The sequence below is a fragment of the Girardinichthys multiradiatus genome, chromosome 9, assembly GCF_021462225.1.
Source record: "Girardinichthys multiradiatus isolate DD_20200921_A chromosome 9, DD_fGirMul_XY1, whole genome shotgun sequence".
Classification (NCBI taxonomy): Eukaryota; Metazoa; Chordata; class Actinopteri; order Cyprinodontiformes; family Goodeidae; genus Girardinichthys; species Girardinichthys multiradiatus.
Window position 1 is genome coordinate 12,947,413 of NC_061802.1, and position 24,694 is coordinate 12,972,106.

The window sequence follows — 24,694 nt, forward strand, 5'->3', positions numbered from 1 at the left end:
ACACACACACAGGGGAGAAAGGTTAACAGATTAAAACACTGTGCAACCATTAACAGAAACATGTAGGAGGTAATGTTAAAAAAATGTCTTTCATCAGCCTCACAATAGATCAAGCAACAAAGCCCTAATATCCAACTTCCACTGGGCTGATCTTTGCACTCTATCCTCGCTGTCTAGGCTCTGCAGCAGGGTTGCAATATCACTGCAATTTTCTACACAGGATCCTCTTCAGGTGAACACCTCATGAAGCTCATGGGGAGAATGCTAAGAAAGCAAAACAGTAATCAGAGCAAAGGGTGGCTGTTTTGAAGAATCTAAAATATTAAAATGTTTAGAGTTTAGTTTAGAGTTATTCACACTTTTTATTTACTATATAATTCCATGTGTGGTCATTTGTAGTTTTGTTGCCTTTGGTGAGAATCTACATTGTAAATAGTTATGAAAAGAAAAAGAACCATTAAGTGAGAAAGTGCATCTAAAGCTTTTGACTGGTAGTGTATGTGACATATGTTGTAATTTGTAATTGTTGCATAAATATCTCACAGAATTCACTAAAAACAGAAGATCTAAAAAATGCCTTAAGAATGAAACCAACCTGCTTATTTATTTTATTTTAATTCATAAAAATAAAATGAAACACTTTAATAAAAAGTTGCTTTATGCTTTATGTGATCAAGGAAAAACATTTATGTTTGTAATATAATTTAATTTGAATGTCAGAACTAATGCATCAGTTATCAGTGTGGCCTACAGATGGCGCACAGAGATTCAGAGAGCGGACTTGGCAGATCCACCCACCAGCAGTGGGTGACGCTGTAAATAGCTCGTTCTGGTTGTTGAGTTGTGGCCACATGTTTGTTGTCTCCAATGTATGTCAGCCATACCCCTCACTCCCCCCTCCGATATGATAATACCGGCCCTGAGCCCACCTGTGATACCAGCAGGGCCTCTGCAGAGCAATTTCAAACAGCTGCTTCACTTTTAGACACCCAACACAAGAAAAGACACACCAACAATAAATTAACTGTCCAAACGAGGAGAATGTAAGCATGAATGTTGGAGCAGTGCTTAGAACTGGATAAACAAGCCGGTTCATTCTCAGGCTTTTATACAGTCACGACAAGTTGCAATGTGACCATGAAGCAATCACCTCTGAAATGAATAAAGACCCCACCCAGCCAAGTGAAAAAGGAGAAGACCTTCTTGTGTTATATATCACAGGGAGGGAGGGGAAGGTGATCATCCTCTCTACATATTAATTAGAAGCTGCCTGCGGCACATGCTGGTAATAAAGCAGAGAGATTTGATGTCATAATATAATAGAGAGACAAATGCACAGCTGCGTACCTCTTTTCTGCATGAAACTGAAGAGGTCATCGAGAAACTCTTTTCTCTTGGGGTCCCCATCTAGTTCGTAGAGCTGTGAAAACAGAGAGGACAAAAACAATGAAGCGGCAACTTGGACTTTTTATGTTAGATGTCATAAAACATTCAGGTCAGAATGTCCTGCTATCACAAAATCCTCTATCAACTCTTTCTCTATCACCATCGGAGCCATAATCTTATGACAGTGACAACTTTACAGTAAAGGACATATATTGTAAGATTTTAGAGCAAGAAAAAATACAAATATTAAAAGCACAAATCGCTAATAAATCTAGGTAAGTTTTTAAAATTATTTTTCAAAAAATATAATTAATTTTAAAACAAAAACACCCATTCAAGCCACAGCCACTAAGACATGAAGGTGCTATCATACGGAAGATGGCGTTGCGACCATAACGGCAACGTCTGAAGGCTTGTAACTCTTGTTGTCTCTTGACAGATAACACATTGTTCTCTTGAATAAAATAGCTTTTTAACAAGTATCTGATGAATGGAGGAGTGGTTGTTAATTGGTGTCAAAAAGAAAAAGAAAAATGGAGTTAGCTAGACCATGATTTGACTGCAACTGTTATTTTTGAACGTAAAGTTTATCAGTGAAAAAATGCTTTCCTTTTACCAAAAAGGTTTTTGAGGCAGCGTTTTACTTTTTTCTCCATGTATGAAACAAACAAAGGAGAAAACATCTGACAGCAGATACTTTAACTTCTCGTTCTTCCACACATCTCCACTTTAAGAGATTTTTAGGGCCAAGATACATATTGTGAGAAAACTAACTGCAGATGAACTTTTAAAAAGCTACATTTAACTGTGGTACGGTTAAATTCTTATGAGTAAAACAGAGTAATTATGTGTAGAAAAGTAACACTTGCACAATTATAGAACCTCTCACTAATAAAGCACTGAGGTGACGAAGTTGTTTGGAGGAATGGGAAAGCTGACATCTGCGGCCATAACAGTAACAATGCTGGTCAGAATTGGAGCAGAAATTGCAACGTTTTTAAGAAAACATTTAAGAAAAAATTTAAGAGTTTTAAATTAGAGCTTTAAAATCCCTTTGTTGTGAGCCAGTTTTTTCAGTTTCTTCACTTCATGAACTAAAATTTAAGCAGGTGGACTTTGCTATCATTACTCTGGTTCTGTGGTGGCTATGGTGCTATGCACATATGCATTAGCTCAGCAGCCCAAGGCAACATCCTCCGTGGGCAATTTCCAGCTCCATTCTCAGCTGCCTTTGTCCTTGTTTTAGTTTTTTGTTTTCACACTTTTTTAAATATTTCTCAGTTTTGGTCATGGAAGTTAATGTAACTACTGTGAGCAAAGAGTATGAAATCAGTTACAAATACAAAAGCTGTAGCAATTATGATATATGTCCTGATATCAAAACAAAGAACAAAAGAAATTTAGGAGATAAGGGGGGCAGTGTCAGAGATGGAAAATTAAGAAATGCAGTGAACCAGGGTTGATTGATGAGATCCTGATGTGGGTCCAGCTGCTGGCAGGACCCCGGGCTCCGGAAAGTCAGCGAAAGTAAGCAGCAAAAGTGAGGCGCCCACACTGGGGGGAAGTACAGTGGGCCCATTGAGACTGTGGTTGTTTTTTTTTTTCATTTGCACTGATAGTGAAATATCTTGTTAGAGGTCTCTCTATTTATGCCACAGACAGACACACACACACACACACACACACAGACACACACACACACACACACACACACAATGCAAACATTTATCCTCTCTTGTAAAAGCGTGACTATATTCACACTCCAGCAAAGGATAGCAGCGACAACCCTACATTGATTATTCACCACCAACAAGATCACACTTCGATCAAGGTCACAGAGTTTCATAATGTTGTATTGAAAATAACCGGTTGTGAAACACAATGTGCAACTTAGCACCACCGTACAAAACCACAGAGAATAAAACCTGAGCATATTATTACTAGACAGGCATCAGCACAGCCCACAGCGAGCAGTAAAGCCACTGCAAAGCCTCATGATGCACTTTCCAACCAAGAGCGTTTGATATCACTTCAGGAAATCACTCACCTCAGCTCGGCGCTGACACAAATAGGCGAAAAGGACAAAAGCTTTCTGTTTTGCATGATAGTAGAATAGCTCTTGTTGGATTTTAGTTTAAGAAAAAGAACTGGTGAACTGGATGGAGACAAAATAGAAGCAGAACATTATGACTCTGGAAATTCAGACTTTTACAGTTCTTTGGTTCAATTATTTACAGGAAATTAAAGGTAAATAATCTAAAGGCTGTGAGTTGGAGCGACAAACACAAAATATCTCATCAAACTCAATTAAGTTCTGAGTTAATTTTCTCATGCAACAGCAATTACAAGCCTCTGTGTGCCTCAAGCAGAATAAATGTCCTTATTTATTATTTCAGTGAAATTTGCTCAAGGAGAATGAGTCGGTCTTTCCTGCAAACAGAATTATTTGAGAAAAAGCTAATTTTCTTGTCAGAGAAAATGAAAATGAAATGACTGTCATAAGATGGCGACAGCTGAGATTTCTTACCACCACATTCGTCCCTTAAAGTCGCATTCAGTGGTCATTAGTGACGCCAGGCTGCCGTAGGATTTCATTATCTAGTGGTCAAGAGAGAGGGGGGAAGAGATAGAGGAGGGCTGGGGTGGATGTTGCGGTGGGGGGATACTACCTAATGTACAAGCCTGCTGGGGGGGTTAATTACAGGATGTAGTCATTTTGTGAAGTGCCGCGCCATAAATCTTAGAAATTACCACTTACCCAGCTCCCCCACCCCATGTTACTTTATTTGCTCCCTGTCCCTTTTTTAGTCTCTCTCTCGCTCTCTTAATCACACCAATAAATATTTGCCTTGTGGTGCTGTTGGAGTCCACTCCCTCTAATCCGCAGGACGTAGTGACAAAGGATAAGAAACACAAGCAACACTAATATTCCACAGACAATCCAGTTATTGTTACCAGTTAAAGGTGTGATTCCCATGTGATGATTGTTATTTTGAAAGACATGAAAAGCGTAACTGAATGACAGCGTGTTGATTAGCGTCACTTTCCTCGTCCACTCAACAAGGCTGCTACACTTTGTAAAGTGTGAACTGTGTTGACACTCAGTACCATTCTTAATCAAGCATATTCAGTTTCAGGTCTCATTCAGGGATAACAGGCTTGGGCACAGCAACTTCCTCCAGTTACTTCTTCCAGATCTGTTCTATTGTCTTGTTTCCAACATTTCAATTTGAAAGTGTGTCTCGGAGAGCTTCAGAGATTCTCCTTACATCAGTTGTTGACGCATTTTACATTGAGGTTTTAAACTGGTGTTATATTTATGAGAGAAGACAGAAGTTGTTCAGCAAAAACCATAATTATTATATGTGTGTGCATGACTCAATCTGGGGCACCACTGTGTTGTTGAGGTTACCGGCATCACATAACAGTCCAAAAATATTATAATTAGAAGAACTGATGAGGTACACCCATGCAATGACTGCAGGAAGAGGCTACAGCAGCCACGCAGCCCTTCACAGGGGGAACCAGCCATGAAAAATGATCAAATAAATTAATAATTCAGTCTGACGGAAACATCACCTACAAGCAAGGAAATAAAATGTTCGCTGTTCTAGTAAAGACTTGAAATTTTATTGCAGCGTGATTTTTACAGCATTATCTTATATGGAAAATTTCTAACTTTAATTTGCCAATTAAAATGTAATTTTATTTTAATCAAGTCTGGAACATAAATGTAACTCAGGAGGTTTTCAAAATGTTGTACTTCTTTATTTAAGTTGATGAGAGCTGCTAGGAGCTTCCAATTAGCAATCCGTGACTTTTTGTTTCATTGGTGTACAAATATGACATGACATAGAGGGCCATTTATTTTAGACACTTGCCACTAAGCTGGAGGACGACCCAGGTTTGTCTTGCCACCATGCAGAGAGCAAGATGGTAGAGGGGTAAACAAACCCCCATCCCCACCCCCTGTTGGACAACTGAAGAGTGATATTTTGGGCTCCTTAAGTCTCTGCCAAGGATTTTCTGACCAAGTATAACAAATTTGCAGTTTGCTAAACTCTACTGAGACTTCAACTGAAACATTCCAGATGGGTCTAAAAATGGCTAAACACATGGAAAAGCACCTCACCCATTGTTGAATCACCTCACCCATTGTTAAGTGCAGCAGAGGATTTGTGATGCTATGGGAAGAGGTCATCACTGGGACTTTAAACAGGATAAACATCACGTAAAAGCATAAAACTGGTTCACCAGACAGGATATCAACCTTCTTTTGTCATCATTGTCCCCAGATATAAACCTTATCCAAAGTATTCCCATCAGGGGAGCCAATAGCTCTACAGCTGGTGATTTTGTTAAAAACAATTATTTCCTAACATTTCCACGCACTATTCATGCAGAGTAATAACAAGCACCGCTTTTATTTCAATCAGATCAAAAGAATCTAGACCAACTCTGGCCTGCATTTCAAACAGCTCATACTAATGCCTGTACAAATAACCTCTGGAGCCACATTGTTTACCCACGATACAAATCTAACGTGGGAGGGCGGCTGTGAATTTGGCTTCTTAAAATAACTTGAAGCAGAACATTGAAGGGATGCAAGGCTGTGCTCTGCAACAGGTAAAGGGAAGTATTATAATTAGCAAATAGAAATCAAGCAGTGTTTTTAAACAAAACGAAGCGGGGAGCGCTCAGCAACTGCACAACTCTTTATAAAGTTGTCAAAATGCAGTTTGAGGAGGAGATGCAGATGTGCGATCATTGTGGACTGAACTAAATGAAGACAGTTGTTGAGGGTTGGTGTCGTACTGAGAGTGACACATGAACAACAGAAAGCGGCCAATCAAGATTCTGGGATCCACACCCCTTGCTGTATAGCATTGTTAGTTTCCCACATTCACGTTATATTTCTGTCTTTATTGACCTTTCTGTATCTGCTTTCCTTTTTAACTTCTTGTTGTGTCTCTATTTGTCCTCTGTCTCCTATCAGCTTTGCTCTCTTTGTCTCCTGCCCTCTCCCAGTCCCAGGTATATAATCCTTGTGTACATTGCAACCCCACCACCACCACCTCACCTTCACTACCGCTGTTACCACCCATGTTACAAACATGACTTTTATCAGGCTGACGCGGGTGTGGCTGCTATAGGTTTTCCATGCCTCTAGTAAGTGAGCTGGGACGGGGTGGGAGGGAGGCCTTCTGGTTTTAAGCTCTACTTGTCAGATAAACAATACGAAACTAGATAAACGGCAAGAAACTGGGCCAACTGGTAACACAGGGTTCACACACCTCAACAATCCCCAACAACAGAGGCTAAAGACAAAAAAACAAAAAACTGTTTTATGCTTTTAACCTTTACTTCACAAAAACATAGATAAAGACCCTAAATCACATGATCTGGTGAGAAGTTAAATAGATCAACTCAAAATTACAACCAACAGCAGATATGTGTTATGATGACAGAGCAAAATTAATCCAGCCAGACTTCAGATTTCACAACTTCTGATAAATAATCATTCAGTGTCTGTTGTCTGATAGTTTTGGGAGTGTATGTAGGTCAGCGACTGAACGTCTGCAGATAAATTATAAACAGGCCTTATACTGCAAACAATCAGTAACCAAAGAGCAGCCTTTACGGCCTCAGAGGCAGCAGCAGGTAACAAAATGTGTGTGTGTGTGTGTGTGTGTGTGTGTGAGAGAGAGAGAGTTTGGGGGAGGGTCACTCAACCATTAATGCAAATGGCTGTCAGTGGTGCTGGCACCAGTGTCACGTAGCACACAATGAAGCCTCTGCAACAGAAAACCAAAGCTGAGAGAAGACCCGGGTATCACCTACACGCTCCCTTACACCTGCTGATCACCTCATGTAAAGGCCAACATACACAGTTGTGAGTCTGTTGAGGTCCATTTACAAGTCTGACCTAAATACTGTTGTTTTTAATGTAAATAAATCTTAGTAGTTCTCCAGGAGCTAAAAAGTCGGAGGAGTTGAACAGCTTATTTTTAAGCTCTTTTTATGCAATATCCGATTTTGTAGCTGCAAGGTGGAAACCTCTGGGTCTGTTTTTGCCATCCACCGTGCCCCCTCCTCCTCTATGTTAATTTAAAATATTGAGCTGAGATCAAATCACCTTTTACCCAGTTTCATAACATTATATTAATCCACATCCTTTAGATGGCTCTTTCCTAAGAAGTAGATCCATATGAACTTCTTTTGTTAATATGGCCGCGTTTGAGTGGAATGGAAAAATTGCAGCTGTCGCCATAGGTTGTGTTTAGGCGTGACTAAATCAGATTAAGTCAGTTAAACGGTCATGTTAAAGATAAAAAAAAAAGCAGATGATATGATAGGTGGGATGTCTCCTATTGAGGAGCTACAATGCACAAACTGACAGTGGAGAAATGAGAACAGGGGGATGGGTTGAAGAGGGATGTGTAAGCACATGATCAGCCATATTCAAACCCTGCATTGTTCCAGACCAGAGCCCCTTTGCAACTGTCATTAATGTACAGAGCAAACACAACAAGTCAGACAGGATCTCTTCACAATCTAATAATCTAAAAAATGGTATCGCGTGGAAATGTTTCACACCCAAGGGCAATATGCTCCTCCGTGTGCTTCTCTATACAATAAAGAGACCGGTGTGTCACGTAGATAAATGTAAATGAATGAGGAACATATAAAGTTGGTTCTTTGTTACCGATGTCCTTTAGATGTTTATGCATGAATGTGCGCTTCCGCCAATACTTAATGAATCAGTCAACAGTTTTCATCCAAACATGACAACAAATGGGTTTCAGAAATTCGACAACAAAAACGAACTTCTTCCGCTAAAGTATTCACACCCCTTCAACAAATATATATTGCCCCCTTTACTCTGATATCCCAAAATAAAAGCTTCACGACTTAGACAATAAGATAAAAAAAAAAAACAATTACATTAAGCTCTTTAATTTTTTCGATACACCCATTTCACACGTCATGCTCAGAAGGAACTAGACCAGCAAAATCCTTTGTGTTGATATCAGAATTGGATCATTAACTTTTGATTTGGACACAGTGCACTAAGTGCTGTTGTTCCTCTTTCTCCGTATAGTAATTACTGACGGAGAGATCAACCTTCTACCTTATAAAGAGACCAGAAAGTGTATTGTTCCCTCTGCTAGAGAATCACATGAAAAAGAAAAAATTAATTCCTGAGGCCTTCCCTTTCCTCCCCTTTTATTTGAAGTCAAGGACTTTGCTTTGCAACACAGTTTTTCAGTCGATACCTAAGCGGACCAATTTGCCTGAGTATGTGATGGTTCCTTTATTTTTTTTCAGAAAGCGGCCCGCAGCAGTACATTGTGTGGTAAGAGTTTAAAGACAAATAGGAATAATTGTAACTGCACATATAAATGTTAAAACAGCTGGCTCCTTGGGTGCTTTACTTCTAATTGGAAGAAAACGGAAATAAAAACATATGAGTCATGCAGCAATTTCTTGCACTCATTGCTGAAAGATATTTGAAACGTTACAAGCTGAAAATGTTTAGGAATGTCAGCCAACAGGTGTAAGCGCTTCTGAAAAGGCCTGACTTCTTGAACAGCAACAGACTTAATACCGCTGTCTTTAACCGCTGTTGGAAGAAACATTTAAACAAACATAAAATTTAACACTTAACACAGATGTTTAAAAGTTCTTCACACTGACCAACTGTTAAGATCTACAAGCAGGATGTGAGTACAATTAGAATGTTGTCAAAAAGTCAATTTATTTCACAAATTCAACAGATTAATTCAAATTGACATTTTATATAAATTCTTTAGCTCCACATTGATTAATATGGGACATCTAGTTTCCAAGTAAATTCCGATAATATATAAGCCCCATGTAAAAGGATTTTTATTAACGGAAACATTACTATGGCCTACACAATTATGAAATAGACAGCTGGCTGTTTACCGGGTGCTGTATCCAAGAATATATTATGGAAAGTTGAGTGGAAGGAAAAAGCTGCACAAGAAGTAAGTACAACCAGAAAGAGGCCTGAGGTCAAAGCTCATTCAAAGCAAAGCAAAAGGAGCCTGATAAAGTATATGCTGTACGACATTTCTGTATCATAACCCTTTTTCTAATTAGTTTTATGAATATTCTAAACTCAATTGTTATGACCGCTGTTTTGTTAATATGTAAATTGTAGTGTGTAGGTGCCTCTCAGTAATTGATGGACCCAGAAGACAAACAAATGACGCTGCAGTGGACCGCTGTCATCTATCCTGCTCATTTCAAAGGGCCACACCCCCTGTAAACACCTTCAAAGGTGTTTATATTGAGGAGTTCATAGGGATGTATGGCCTTTTATTTTACTCCCAGTTTGTCTTAATTAGGGAGGCAAGTTGTTGATATTTGGTTTATTTGCTTTGAATAGGTAATTTCGGTCAATATTTCAGCTACTTTTCTTTTGCAAGAGTGCACCTTGAAGTTACAGTGTTAAATTCTGAAAAGTAATGTAACATCTTGAAAACTGTGTGTTGTGGCAGCGTGAGTTCTGATGAGGATGAACGATCGTCTTGTTGTGGCCTTACCTCCCCTAAACAGCCCATAACAATTAGGTACAATCCACTATTATCAATATTAACAGAAAAAAGGAACATATCACTCTGTGTTTAATCAATCTACAAAATATAGGAGTATCACTTTTCAACTGAATTACTGAAATAAACAAACTTTTCATTGATAGTGGAATTTACTGGAACGCACCTGTATAAACATGATTTAGGGAAACTTAAAAAGAATTTAGTCTTCCTTCTTTCCCTTGTTTTGAAACGGAAAACAACTTGACAGAGGAGGCAGCCACACAATTAAGAATAAACTGACATGTCTCCAATAATCTATCTTTGTCTTCTTTAAGCTCCTACCTGATTCCTATCCCCCCCACCGGCACAATTAGCAGCAAAAACAGATCTGGCACACTTCTGGGGCTCTGGATATTGCCTTTTCGACAAGCAGGATCAAAGACATCATAATCATGAGTGATTGCCTGACCCTGCGAATTAAACTGCATCAACAGAGGAAGAAGAGTCAGCGGCTTTGTCAACACTAGCAGACTCCGCAATGACTGCCTTTAACTGAGGCCGCCTTATCAGTGACCCACACATTTGCCCGCAAAATTGGCACAAAGGTTAAGCAAGTAAGAAGAGTAGAGCAAGAATGAAACTGATGCAATTGTTATAGCTTGCAAAAAAAAAAACCACATTTTGGAATGTGCCATTGATGACACAACACCAAACCAAACCAAGAGATTTATAAATAGCATGAGGCCAACATTTCTTCAAGGTTGATAATAAGCAGACTTGTTTAGCATGTCTCTTTCACTTTAAGTAGACCGAAACATAAACTGTAAAAAAATATGTTATTTAAAACAAAAAAGAAAAAAGAAACAACAGGTGAAATAGGTGTGAAAATCCCCCTTTCTTTACAAAGTGTGATGCTATAAGAAACATCTCAGTTTTTGTATTGAGCCTAAGGATTTCTAAGCTGGGATTTCAGGGTTGCGTTAAAAAGCGAGTTTCTTCATGGCGTTATCATTGTCAGAGAACTTCAAATCAAATCAAAATCTAGACTGTCTCAAATTATACGTGTCTTTACCAGATGTGTTAATAAGTGTGAAAGGTGCTCGTTTCCCTCGTTTCCCCAGAATCCGGAAAGTTTATTGTATGTTCCTAACTGCACTGCTAATGAGTAGGATCACAGTGATCGATGCCCAAACTGGGTGAGGCGTGGCTCAACAGACACAGGAGGGGCAGTGGGTGTAGCACCAATTTAAGATCACAGCAATGTGTGATTTCACACACAGTAACGGTTACTTGATGTGAGGGTTCCTGCAACATGTAACAAATGAAGTTACTTGATATATAAAACGTGTATGTTATAAGCCTGCCCTCCCCAGAAAGTATCTGACCCAGATAATCATCTAATGAGGCAGGGTGAAGCTGAAAGTATTTATTCAGCGCCACCGCAGATGCCGTGATAATGATTGTCTGAATGCAGACAGATGGAGTCAGAGATAACAGAGTAGATGAAGTTTCAGAAGGTTTTTAAACGGCACTTAACAGTGGTTACAAAAACGTTTAAAGGGTTAATGTCAGGGGGAACTAGACATGGTTTGTCTGCTGCGATCGGCAACAGATTGGGTGCCTCTCTTTCCAACCCAAGTGATGGATGGACAGGCCGGTGGGTCTACTGGTTCACAGCAGCGACCTTCAAAACAGATCTGGCCCACCCAGACTCGCGCGGGGCAGAGGCTGTCCATGGGGCTCAGCAGAGAGGGAACTGCAATATGTAGACAAACGGAAATCTGACCTAAAGCAACCTCTGAGTTTTTCTTTGCTACACGGCAGAGGAATCCATCTTCCTGTTTAAACATTTATGCATCTGACTTTTAGAAGAGTTTGAAACATACACAGTGCATCCATGTTTGTAAGCAAGCCTGATCCTGTTTGTACAAAGGCACAATAACTTTCACTGTGTTTACAAGTCCCTTAAATACGATGGATCTTATTCACTGCAACATGCATACTTATCACTGCAGGTAATTTTTAGGCAACATGTTTAATTAGATCTGAAATCTGTCCATCTAACAAATTTCATAAAGAATAACCTCAGCCTTCTTGCTATGACATGGTGAAATATCTTCAGGGAGAAGAGTCTATTATCAATTCTTACTGGTGCAATATCAGGAGAAACTGTTTGGATCTGTGCCATTAGCAGACTCAGCCCAGACTTCCTGCTATGCCCACACGATCATATAAGGTTTTTTTTATTATCAAAGAGACAAGAGAGATTAGCCAGAGTGATGTCACCGGGGCCAAATGTGACAATTATTGATCCGGGCACTAACCAAAGCTTTTACGATACAAAGAAGGTGCCCTGCTTTGAGGCCTCTCCGACCTATTGACTCCTTAGACTATTAGAAACGCATTTCAAAAAACGTATATCTATTTTTTAGCTGTTCTTCACACTTGGACAAAAAGCAACTCAGACCTTGAAAAGTAGCTTAATCCATCTTTGACCTATTTCCTAATTGATTCCTTCGTGAAAGAAAGCTTTCAACATTTGCTACCTTTTCAGAAGAATATGAATGTAAACGCGCAAAAAAAGCACAGCTTTTGTTCACACGAATGGACACCACTGGGTCTTTGTATGACGGGGTGTCACTTAGGGCTTTGTTTATCGATAACTTGAACTGTCTCTTTCTCATTCGTATCTGTGTTTGCACAAAGAAAAAAAAGCTACATTTGCAAATTTAAAATATGGCAAAAAAGAACGATGAAGAAAGACGTGAATTATCGCTGCAGAAAGGAAGACGTTGACGTCTTTTAAAATGACAGGCTTTCGTGAGACTATTCTAAATTGTACCAAGGTTTTTACACCCTTAAAATAAAACTTCTTTCACAAAACATTTTAAGATGGGTTTAACGTGCTTACTTGCAGTCCATCTTTTATAAAAGGGCCGATGGGCAAGGGGAATAATGGTCAGTCTGCCTCTGTTTGGCCCTTGACTCGCCAAGTGAGGCGGTCACAGGCCCAGCATCAGCTGACTTGCATCAGTGCAAGTCAGCTATGTGGGTTGAGGGAGTGATGCAAGGATGATATACGGTTGGCGCAACTAGCCAGCCACAAGATTTAAAAGATTAATAATTGGAGAGCATATGGAGCAACTTCTGCATTGCTAAAATCTGATAACATAATAAATATAAAGACAAGATAAAATCTGGTCAGAGAGGCTACCAAGTGCCTGATGGTACCACTGAAGGAACTGCAGAAATTTCTGGGTTTTTACCTTGTTGTGTTCCGCATGTGTAAAAAATTTTTCGCACCTTTGGCCTAAAGAGTAGCAGTAAAATATAGAAGCCTGGTCTTCCAAAGACCACGTCCAGGTCACCGAAAACTTTGTCGTAAAACCAACATTGACCTTTTGGCCACAATTCCAAAAAGTCAGACTGGCGCAAAAATGACACTGAACATCACCAAAAAACACCATAAACTCAGGGAAATATGGTTGTGGCAGCATTGTGCTGCTATGTTACTTTTCTTCAGATGGAACTAGGCTTTTCGTCAAGTTAGGTGAAATCATGAACAGTTTAAAATATCAGTCAGATTTTTGGCACAAACATTCAGGTGTCTGCACGGGATTTCATTTTTCAGTATCACAGAGAGCCCGAGCATTCATTCAAATCAACAAAGAGGTGGCTTCACAATGAGACTGTTCTGTAATGGGCAGAACTAAACCTGACAAAAACATCTTTGGGATGTGGACAGGAAGTGTCCTCACATTCTGACAATTTCTTATCATATTCTGAAGCTTTAAGCATATGAGGGAGCCTAAGTAAAGGTCTCACTGCCTAACAGAAAGCAAAAGTACAAGAAAGAGACCTAATGAAGGAGTTAACTCCAGCCTTTACACAATCTTTGTTTACATTCCTTCCCCAGCCCTCTCCTGGTCCGTATTGAGCGCTTGCCAGTTTCCAGAATCCCCATGGCTGTACATAATCTGACATCAGCCCCATGCAGCAGGCTCAGGCTTGGACACGTTTCAAATGCTCTGCGGTGCTTCGCAGTTGAAATGAGCGTTTATTACACGCTCTACTTGGCTGCGAATCAAAGCATCATGCCAAGTGAGGGACTTCTTCCTGTTGCCTTAGTCACACCTAGTGTTTTCCCTCTTGCTCTGCTCCTTTCCCTTAAAACAGGAAACCTCTTAGAGGTTTTCCCATGCTTACTCAGCCCTTTCTTTTCCCTCCCTCAACCCCTTTTTTATTGAAGATATTAACAGGACCCATAAATCTGTGTGCTTTCATTTTATTAAATTCAAGTTTCTTGAGGGACAACATGAAAAATCCCCTCTCTGCTGAATACTGCAACCCCTGCACACTAAAATGACCCATCGGGACTCCAGATTAGATGCTTTATAAACGTTTAAATGCCTCTGTTGTTCTTGAGAAAAATCTAGGGAAATGGAAAGAAGGAAAAGCTAAATATTATTTAAAATGTGAGCCACATTTAAAGAGACAACCTCAAATCAGTAACTCCATAACTAAAAAAGTTGAAAGGTTGGTTTGTTTAGTTTAATAAGATATACTGGTATTTTGGTCATTTTTACCACTTTCCATAACAAATCTGACAACATTAACAGTTAACAAGCAACTCATTAGGGAGACAATTGCATTAAGAAAAGTGACCTACAGTTACTAAAACAACAGACCACATGGGGCAGTATGAGATTCTCCCAGTAATTCAAACCCTCCCTATTAAAGTTGTAAACCAGTTACTTTAAAACCTTAAAATGGAGCTAAACATTATTATGACACTAAATGAAGGAAACCATGAGGTGCTCGTAAACTGAACATCTTTTTCACATTTTTGGGGAATATTTTTATTTAAAATGTTGTATTTGGGTTAAACAAGCAAAACACAAGCATTCTAGGGATAAACACATTTAGGGTAATATATGTTGCAAACAAGACAGCTATTACAAAAAAAATGTTTGACTACAGAGACCCAAGAGTGGGAACTGGTTGGAGGCATTGGATACAATATACATTATGGAAAGGATATCTTTTTCGTGTGGATTAGAGCTAGAAAATGTCTTGTTTTTTGTAAATGTCACACAAACCTAGCTTGATAATTGTTGTAACCAGCACCATCCCTGGATTGCCGTGTCTCATTAAAAGGACTTTAAACAGTAGGAACAGTATGACGGACATTGCTGTTTTGACCAGGGTAACTGGCCCTTTTCCAATGACTGGTTTTGGTAAAATAACATCATTAATTGAAAATTGTTCCTAAAAGACCAAAGAAAGCAGCCTACAAAATGAAAAGAACTCGTGGATCAAAAGGCTTCCCTACAGTGGATTATAACTTCAATGTGCACTTATCAGACAGCTGTATCAGCGGAAACCTGAGGGGCAATCCCAGTAAGTGTCGCTCCCAATTGGCTCTTATTCCAGCTACACTTCCTGTAGTCACTAACAGCCCCCTCCCCCTGCTGCTCCTGTGTGTGTGTGTGGGTGGGTGGGTCAGAGCAATTTAATGTTTAATGCTAACCCCCTCCCTCCATTTGAACTGACCACGGTGAGTGCCATGAATTTTTAAAGACGTCTCTACTTTACTGTCCATCTGGGCTCCATCTGCCCAGCTGCCGGTGTTTAAAGCAGACAGAGAAATGCAAGACTTCAAAGGCTCTGCATGGCCTCTGGATAGCTTCTGGCCTGACAAAGATTTTATTTAAAGTATTTGGGGAGGCAAAGTATCTGGCCATTAAAATGCAACAATATTGCACAGAATTATCAAACTAGATGATGATAACATATCTAGAAATGTTTCAGGGGGAGAGAAACAAGCATCTAAAGGGTGAAGGCTGGTAAACTGATAATCAGTAGTAGCAAAATAGGGCAAACCTTTGTGATAATACCCTAAAAGATAAATAACGGGTTAAATAGTTGAATTACTAGCTCAGTTTACAGAATATGTTTATTTACCTATTGCTATTGATTACCTATTGCTTTGTGTATTCAAAACCAGGTAAAGTATCAAAAACAGTCAAGTTTATGCTAATTTCTAGTTTAAGACAGAAAATTTGGACAATTACTTTTACAACTTCAAGATACTGCAGGAAAAAGAAGTATTGAACACATGGTTCAATGGTGCAAAACACAGCAAACAACCTGAGGTAATCACAACATGCAATGAAATCAGAGGAGTCCATAAATGACGTCTCTTACAGGGGAATCTGCAGGAAAAATACACGCTTACTGGAATGTTTTTGAACCAAGTATGGAGAAAATAGAGCATGCATTGTTACAGTGCAATTTTGATCCATTCTTCCACCCAAACTGTCTTTAAATCACGGTTTAGAGACAGATCAGGTTATGGACTGGGTCATTCTAGCAATTTAATTTTATTTCCCTAAAACATCCAGAGAGCTTTCTTGGCTGTATTTGGGATCATTGCCTTGCTGAAAAATCCACCCTCATTTCATCTTCAGATTCTTGGATCAGTAGATTTATATGTTCTTCCTTTCTCCAGTTGTACGACGTCTACCGGTCCCATATGCTGAAAGACAGTCCCATGCCATGATGATACCTTTGCTTTTATGATTTTCTTTTGACGCTTCTGTCAGAAATCTTGAGAGAAGCATCTGGTGATGGATGGTTTATGGTGAAATCATGTGTTTTACACTTTTGGATAATGACCCCAATGGTGCTGACTGGAACATTTAGAAGTTTAGAAATGTCAAAATATGCCTCCCCCCAATTCCAACAGTATATTTTGCAATAGCAAAGTTGCAAAGATTATGAGATGACTCCTTCCTTTTATTCAACATGACCAGCCTTTTGTGTGACAGGTTGGTGATCTGAAACCTTTTCAAAGGTCATCGATTAGGACTAAACCAACCCTTAATACTTTGCGCTAAGGAGTAGGATTGCTTAATAAATTCTTACAGATTTTAGCTGTTTTCTGCCTTTTTATGCATTTTTGTACCAATTTTCCCACACGTGTTTAATTCTTACTCCCTGTTTCATTTGACTTAATCACAAATTACATTAACTATAAACCTATTTTTATTTGTGTTCGCTTATATGTGTATGGGTTACATGGACTGTGTGATTTTCATATCAACATAAATTAGAAATACTTATTTACTGAGGAAAAAAAACTTGTTTATGTTCAATACTTTATTTCCCACCTGTATCCAGTTTAAAAATGTAGAAGAAAGTTTTTAAAGTAATTGTTCCTTTGCTACATGCCCTTTATGGTTTTGTTTGTTGAGCTTAAGATAGAAAAAAGGCATTAAATCTTACCATTTTGAAACAAAAAGGAAATTAAAACAAAGATCATCCTTTTAAAGCCTTTATGAGCTTATTACTGGTGGCAGACAGGGAGGCAAGTCTCATGGAAATAAAAGTTTTTTTGGTTGCATTGTTTCCTCTATGCAAATCTAATTTATATGGCAATTGCTATAGATATCGCAGAGAAAGATATCTATAGAGAGTTCAAATACCAAGAAGGGCTATAAGTGGTATCACGCTCGTATCACTGAAATAAGGCCACCAGACACGCAAATCAGTTTCATTTACAAATTAATCCAACAGCACAGGCATAATTTGATACCAATACAAAGCCCTCCTCTTTATTTAATTCTCTCTGCACCCTGCCCTGGCCAGATATGACAATGCTGGCAAAGGGCCTTGAAGGTTTTTGATTAATTCACTTAAGGCCACAGTGTAATCAGGCATTGAGCAGGCTGCATCTCCTGGCTTAATTTAGTCTGACATTTCAGTCGACAGTGGAGGAAGGTGGCTCGATGATCCACCAGGAATGCAGGTTGGGATTTGTCAATATGTCGTGGCAGCACACAGACCCTGGAGGCAAAACGTCTACCACAAATTTGTTGAGTTTGTTGCACATTTCTTCCTCTGCAGAGCAACATAAACGCAGGAAAAAGATATTTCTGCACGACTTTGTGAAACTACATTTCATTAGAAATTAATAACATCAACATATCATTTGGGCTGTAATTTGTCCCAAACCCGCATTGTTAGTCTGTAGCACCACACAGAGTTTATTTATACTTTATATGACCCCCTATACATGCCCCGGCTTTGACATGGGACTGAAATGGGCAGTTTACAGTTTGGAAGAGCCCTAACTGCTCAAGACTGATAGAGGCATGCAAAGTTTCTGCTGAGGATCTGAGGTTCCTCGTGGCCACATTATCACTCTCCATCAGGCACATTCCTGCAGCCTCCACCCACCTGCCCAAAATAAACTGTACCGTCTTAACCCATTCCTCCCCACCCAGCACCCTTCAAATGGCTTGACCAGAAAACTACAGTCATGAATCAACAATATTAGAAAATAAAAACCCACAACACACTGCATAATATTGACAATGACAATGAAAATGGAAAAAATTAGAACATCAACCACTCTATTTACATTAAAAAAAACCTTTTTTTCCCGCTAAAAAACATTTACATGTGACTAAAACATGCCCACAGATTAAGTTTGTGCAGCAAACACTGTTGCATTTACAGACAAACAGCCCTGCTTTAAACAATGCAAGTGGGTTTTTGTTGACTCGCACCTTCAGGCGGTGAGATAATGAAATCCGATCGTGAAGCCCAGACTGAGAAACTGACCCACGAATGTCAGTGGGGGGAATCAGTAAGTAACAGCGCTTCTGTCCATGTTAACTTTTTTGAGATTTGAACAAAAAGCCAAAAGAGAAGTCGATAGCTGTGAACACAATGGAATGGCTTGGACATCCGGGTTTTATGAATAAAGCAGGCCTCGAATACAATTAAACAGTGGTAGCCTAAAACCTTTAATACCTATATGAAAAAAATTGACTGGAAGTAATGCAATAACTATTAAAATAAATAAATAAATAATCCCATTAAGACTTAATTTCTAGAAAAGTTTTGAAATTTTGTCTACGTATTAATTTAACAGACACGGGAAAAGGTTTTTTTTTATGTCTTCGTGAACCAGTTTGATTGGTTTTGAGATAGCATCTAAAAATCCACACAGTTTCACACAAACAAAAGTCTAATAGCAGGTGAAATATCAACAAATGTATTTAAACAACAGATACACGGTTTTGAATTAATATACAACTGCTAGATAACATAATTAAATGTGTCAGAATTAGGTATAAATGGCAGGTCAACACATAGCATTATGTATCTGTTTTAATTAGTAATGTTTGATAGATTCTGAACTTTGTACAAACCAACATGAGAGAATCCTCAGTTTTCAAACATCCACCATTCAGAATGCAAAACATTATAGAAATAAAGAAAAATAGGATTTGAAGCATCATAACAAACATCTCAAGTGTTTGAAGTTTCTTGGAAAATCATTCCATCTCAAAAAGTCTGACGTTGCATCCAGAAATGTAACCTGAAACTGTGCTCCACGAGCAGATGGACAGATATTAACACCGTTAAACAACACTGCCAAGTTTTACAGGCACAAGCCCAACTCAGAAGACCAAGAGGCAGTAGGCAAGTGTTTGTTAATTACACAAGTGCATTACTTGGGGAAAACAATTGAACAAAAAGCCAGTGGTCGTGTTTATATTATTAGAACATAGTGAAGTTAGACAGTGATGTCAGCTAAAACAAATCCAGTGCAAACAGTTATCTAAAGAAGCAGAGACCACATGTGGGCAATATTAATCGCAGTATAAATGCAGCTGTTCTTTGAAGACCTCAGTGGTTGGTTAGAGAACATTTATAAACAAAAGGAACACAGCAGAGGCTGGGGAGAACTTTAAAGCTTGAGATATTGTTTGGTGAGCTAAGACTTGGAGCACTGTTCAATGAATCGTCCAAAGTTCGTACTCGTACTCATCGTCTTCCGCTTCTTGTCCCTAAGCAGAGACGCCCAAACTTCCCTCTCCCCAGACACAGCCTCCAGCTCTTGTCGAGGAAACCCGAGGCATTCCCAGGCCAGCTGAGAGACATAGTTCCTGGGCCTCCTCCTGGTGGGATGTGCCTGGAACACCTCCCAAGGGAGGCGTCCAAGAAGCATCCAAAACAGATGCTCCAGCCACCTTAACCGATTCCTTTCGATGTGGAGGAGCAGTGGCTCTACTCGAAGCTCGATCCAGATGGCCGAGCTCCTCACCCCATGTCTAAGGGAGAGTCTGGCCACCCTGTGTCCAAAGTGAGGAAGAGAATTGTACAAGTGCTACAAGACAACTATTTGCAGTTTGCCACTAGCCTTGTACAAGACACAGCAAACATGTAAGAAGGTGTAAGAGACCAAAATTGCCAGTAGAAGACATGAGAGTTTGTGACAGTTAAAGTCCTGTAAGCAGGATATGTTTGGACTAAAACACCAATTTTTCACCTTGTGAAGGTGAAGAATTATCAGATGTCAAATCAATACAAATAATAACCTAGCCTCTGTAGCATAAATGTGAAAATATTCTTTCCCCTCATAGGTTGAACAGTAGACTAAATTGTAAATAAGAGGTAAAACTCCTGAGCATGATGAGATGAAAAGGCACTTCACTACTTCTCATTATTAATGCAGCAGTGATAAAAGTAAACCTGCCAACTCAGCACTTTTCTACTTTAGCATCAGTCATATGAAATGTAAAGGCAGGGCCTTTTCACACGATAGCTGTTATATAATCAGTTTCATAGTGATTTTTCTGGCAGATATTACAGTGTTGGTGACTCACAAGTGCAGACAATTGTGTTTATTGCTTAGGGCATCACAGCAGCTACAAATTCAGCTAGGTCATTTATTTTACACTATTTTACAGCATATGAGCAGCATGACAACCAAGTCAGAGTTGAGCTGTAAAAAATAAGTGGTGGTGTATATATTTAACAATTATATCCCTCCAAAAAAAGTATTGAAGAAGCCACAAATGTCTGGTTGAGAAGAAAATGAAGAACCAAAATAAATATACAATCCAGAGTATGCAGAGCAAGACAAAAATTTAGGTACTTTGATGTGTGGGGTTTCAATTATCAGGAGGCAGTCAGCCGTCATTTTAACAGTCTATAACTGCAAATTACAGCTCATTGCTATAATCATCCAAGGGCAAAAATAGTCAAGCGAATGTGAGAAATGCGCATTTAAAAAAAAACTGGATTTTTCCTTTTCTCATTGGTCTTCTCTGTATTCACAATAAGAGAAATACAATGCAAGTGTTATAAAGGTTTTAATGATCTATAGATTAAGTAACAACTAACACAGTTCCTTAAGTGCCAAAGGTAGTAAATGCATAACTAATCCACTGCTGAGTGGTGCATGATGATAAAATTGCCCTGCATGTCATACCTGCCACATGAAATCTGAGAAAGCCCCGTCAGGGCGCTCACAGAAACTGTCACACAGGGAGTGGTGGGCTATTTACAGACGCAGAGTATAGGTTTTAGGAGAGTTATATTCCACAAGGTCTGTAATTACAAAAAATAGACCTTAAATTACAGAATCTATAGTTAGGCTTGATAATGAAGCCCACAAAGGGTGCATGCAATGTGGTTGAGATAATTCACCTCCCATCACGCGGATTGTGTCAGTGCTCCAAAACGAATAGAGTTAAAAACTGTCAGCTCGGAGACAAGACCAGCTCGTTTCTCACACTGATGACCCTGTTTTATGGGTGGAAATACTGCAACACACCATGATTGTGTTTGCATTAAATGGCAGCATCCATTATGTAATAAGCTGCTGCATAAAATGGTGGCTCAGTGCTTGCTACACACACACAAACACACATATAGATAGGCGATATAAAACAGGCCTCGGTTTTCTTACAGCAGAGGTGGAGGCTTGTTTACAAGAAAGATGTGTTTTATAAACTTACAAAAAGGACACTAAAAAGTACATCTATAACTTTACCGATTGCTTAAGGCGGCAAAGGTCGGTCTTCTGATAAATCTTTATCCAATTTTCTGAAGAAGAAAAAGATCACATTTCAGTTTATATCATATTTATAACAGTGGGAGTTTTTTTTATATCCTCACGTGTAACCGTGTGGTTATTTATATTCAGTATCTGTTAACTGAGAGCCGTCTTCCATCTGAACCGAGCCGTTGACAGTCTTAAGTCTTCCCATGTAAACAGCTTGTCTTTTTTCATTCAAGCTTCCCTCATAATATCCAGCCCACTGGCATGTTTACAGTAAACTCCTGCACAGTAAAGCTGTTAAAATGCTACTCGACCAACCCCCACTCTACTCATCCTTGGGTCCATTCCTTAACTCCCAGTCCAACTCCGTGCAAGTAAGAAGCCATTTGGCCCCATTTTATTCTAGTTTTTCCTTTTTTTTATTTTACTCATTCTATTAAATAGATCCAGTTCCACCTTGAAAAAACAGAATTCAGTAAAAGAAAAACTGAAAATATTGAAAAGATTTTGGGGAAAAACAAATTCATAACAGCCTAGTTTTAAGCAGCATTGGCTTTGTTAAGGCTAAATTTAACCTGGGATTAGGTAGTTCTGTGGAAAAAAGTGGTTTGTTTAGACCAGGAATTTATCGCACGGATCTTGACAGAAGGTCAGGTGGTAACATGCGTTTTTTTAGCTGCCTGGCTGCTGCTGGTTTCCCACCCTGTTCAGATTACATCATGTGGTGTTGAGAGAGTCCCAGGCAGATTTAACATGAGGAGCACGATGGACAGATGTGGCTCAGGTTTGGATTTCTGCACATCCTTGGTGTTTCACAGCAGCTGACCATTGGGAATTACAGCCGTCATGGTTCCCCACTGTGATTAAATAAAGGCTTTTATCCTCACCTCAATTCAGTCATCCAAAAGTAATGGCGCATGAACTAACACACTGCAAAAATGGCATCCAACTGCCATATTTAACCGTCGATCTGTACCTGAACAAGACTTCTTTTGAAATCTATTGTTTTTTTATCGCTTTTAGAAACATGCAAACTGTTAACATCTGCAATGACACGATACTGTTCAATGTTATCCTGAAAAGCCTTCAGAGAGCCTTATATCAATGAGAAACCTGAAGCTTGAATTGATTGAAAAAACGTTGACGAGTCTCACAGAGGCTACGGTCCGTTACGAGACAGACAAGAGATAACCAACAGTCCAGATCTTCCCACCAGCCGACTCTCTGCTTGGTGGAGAGGTGGGATCCGGCTGCAGACCATTGGGAAACACAAAATCTCCCCCAGCAGAAGTAGAATAGATTAATCCTTTATTTGTTCCTCTGGGCTCAAATTTCAGTGCATCAGAGTTTTGTTAATTCGTCGTTTGTCTTTTGCTTGTTTAAGCAATTATTTTCATTTGATAGTCGCAACTCATCTATTTTTCAAATGACTTAAACATGGAGGAAACATGAATACAAAAGAAGACTATAATTTGCAAGTAATTTATAAAGGGCTGTGAAAAAGTGTTTTTTTTTTTTATTCAGCTCACTTAAATGTTTGAGGTCATCAAACACATTTTAATATCAGCCAGAACAAATATAAAAAAATGTAGTTTTCAAATTATTATTTCATTCATTGAATGGAAAAAGCTATCCAAATTCACCCATCTGTGACAAGCACAATTTCAGTAGCCACACCCAGGCCTGATTACTACTCCAGATCTGTATAATTAAAAGATTACTTGTCTAAAACCTGTTTGAAAACATTAAGCAAGCCAAAGGATCTCAAAAAACATACATCATGTAAAGAAATTCAAGATAACACAAGAAACAAAGTCATTAAAATTAATCAGTCCTAAAAACCATTCTGAAGGCTTTGGGACTTAACTGAACCACATAAACCATTATAAGCAAATGGAGAAAACATGTAACACTGGAGAACATTCCTAGAACTGACTAGCCTATCAAAATCACTCCAAGAGAGCATCGCTGACTTACCCAGGAGGTGCCAAAACAACCCAGAACAACAAAAAGCCCTGCAGGCATCACTAATTAAGGCTATTTTATAGCCTTTTGTTGCAATATTAAACTTGGGTTTGTTACAGTGGCTCAAACAAAAATTAAATGGGAAGAATTAAACAAAAGAATAGATTAGTAAATAGAAATTAAATATTAAACAAAATACTGTAAAACAGTTGTTTTATTATTTATTATATAGTGTTGTTGCACTAATCTTTTTCTGTATCTATCAATGTAGGACTCACACCAAGATGTAAGACTACAGACTAAAATACTTTAATTATTGTTCTTTTGAAATGCTGAAGAGAAATATTAGATATCATACAAGAAATACAGTTTTATGAGACATCTTTCAAATAATGTCGGGTTGGTTGATCACTGATTTTAGTCTTCATTTTTTATCTTTTGCTCTGTTTGTTGTTCCTTGTTAGGAAAGGTTTAAGCAAGGACGTTAAATAGAGTATGACTTTTTGCCTAATTGTTAAGAGTCTTGTTTCGAACATCTCTGATTAACTTCATCCTTACAGAGTTGTAAGAGTTAAAGTCGCACCTGTCTGAACTGCTCCTCGTAGGTCCATTCTCCGTGATCCTGTCCGCCCAGGTGGCTGTGCAGCGTGTGGGGGGGCAAGATGGCAACACGGGGCTCCTGCTCCACACTGGGACGGACCTTCAGCAGGTGGGAGTGGGGATGGAGCTGACGGTGAGGCAGCAGGAGGATGCCCTTCCCGGGAGTTATGGCATCATGGCCCGTCGGCAAACCTTCCTCTGCCATGTCATCATCAAAGTCTTCGTCCATGTCGCTTTCAAAGTCTCCCTCATCCCATTTCTGTTTGCTGAAGATGTGTGTTTAAAAAAAATTAATAAAAATTTAGATTTTGCAAAA

General features: G+C 39.1%; 1 protein-coding gene across 4 annotated transcripts in view; it reads right to left on the reverse strand.

The window, feature by feature from the left end:
* arid3a (AT rich interactive domain 3A (BRIGHT-like)) overlaps positions 1-24,694 on the reverse strand; it is a 57,488-nt gene that overhangs the window by 12,870 nt on the left and 19,924 nt on the right. For all 4 annotated transcript variants that reach the window (XM_047375257.1, XM_047375253.1, XM_047375254.1 and 1 more), the window contains 2 exons: positions 24,362-24,644; positions 1,348-1,420 (listed from right to left, as the gene is read on the reverse strand). In XM_047375257.1, coding sequence (XP_047231213.1) covers positions 1,348-1,420; positions 24,362-24,644 — 356 coding nt within the window. The remainder of the gene's footprint in view (positions 1-1,347; positions 1,421-24,361; positions 24,645-24,694) is intronic.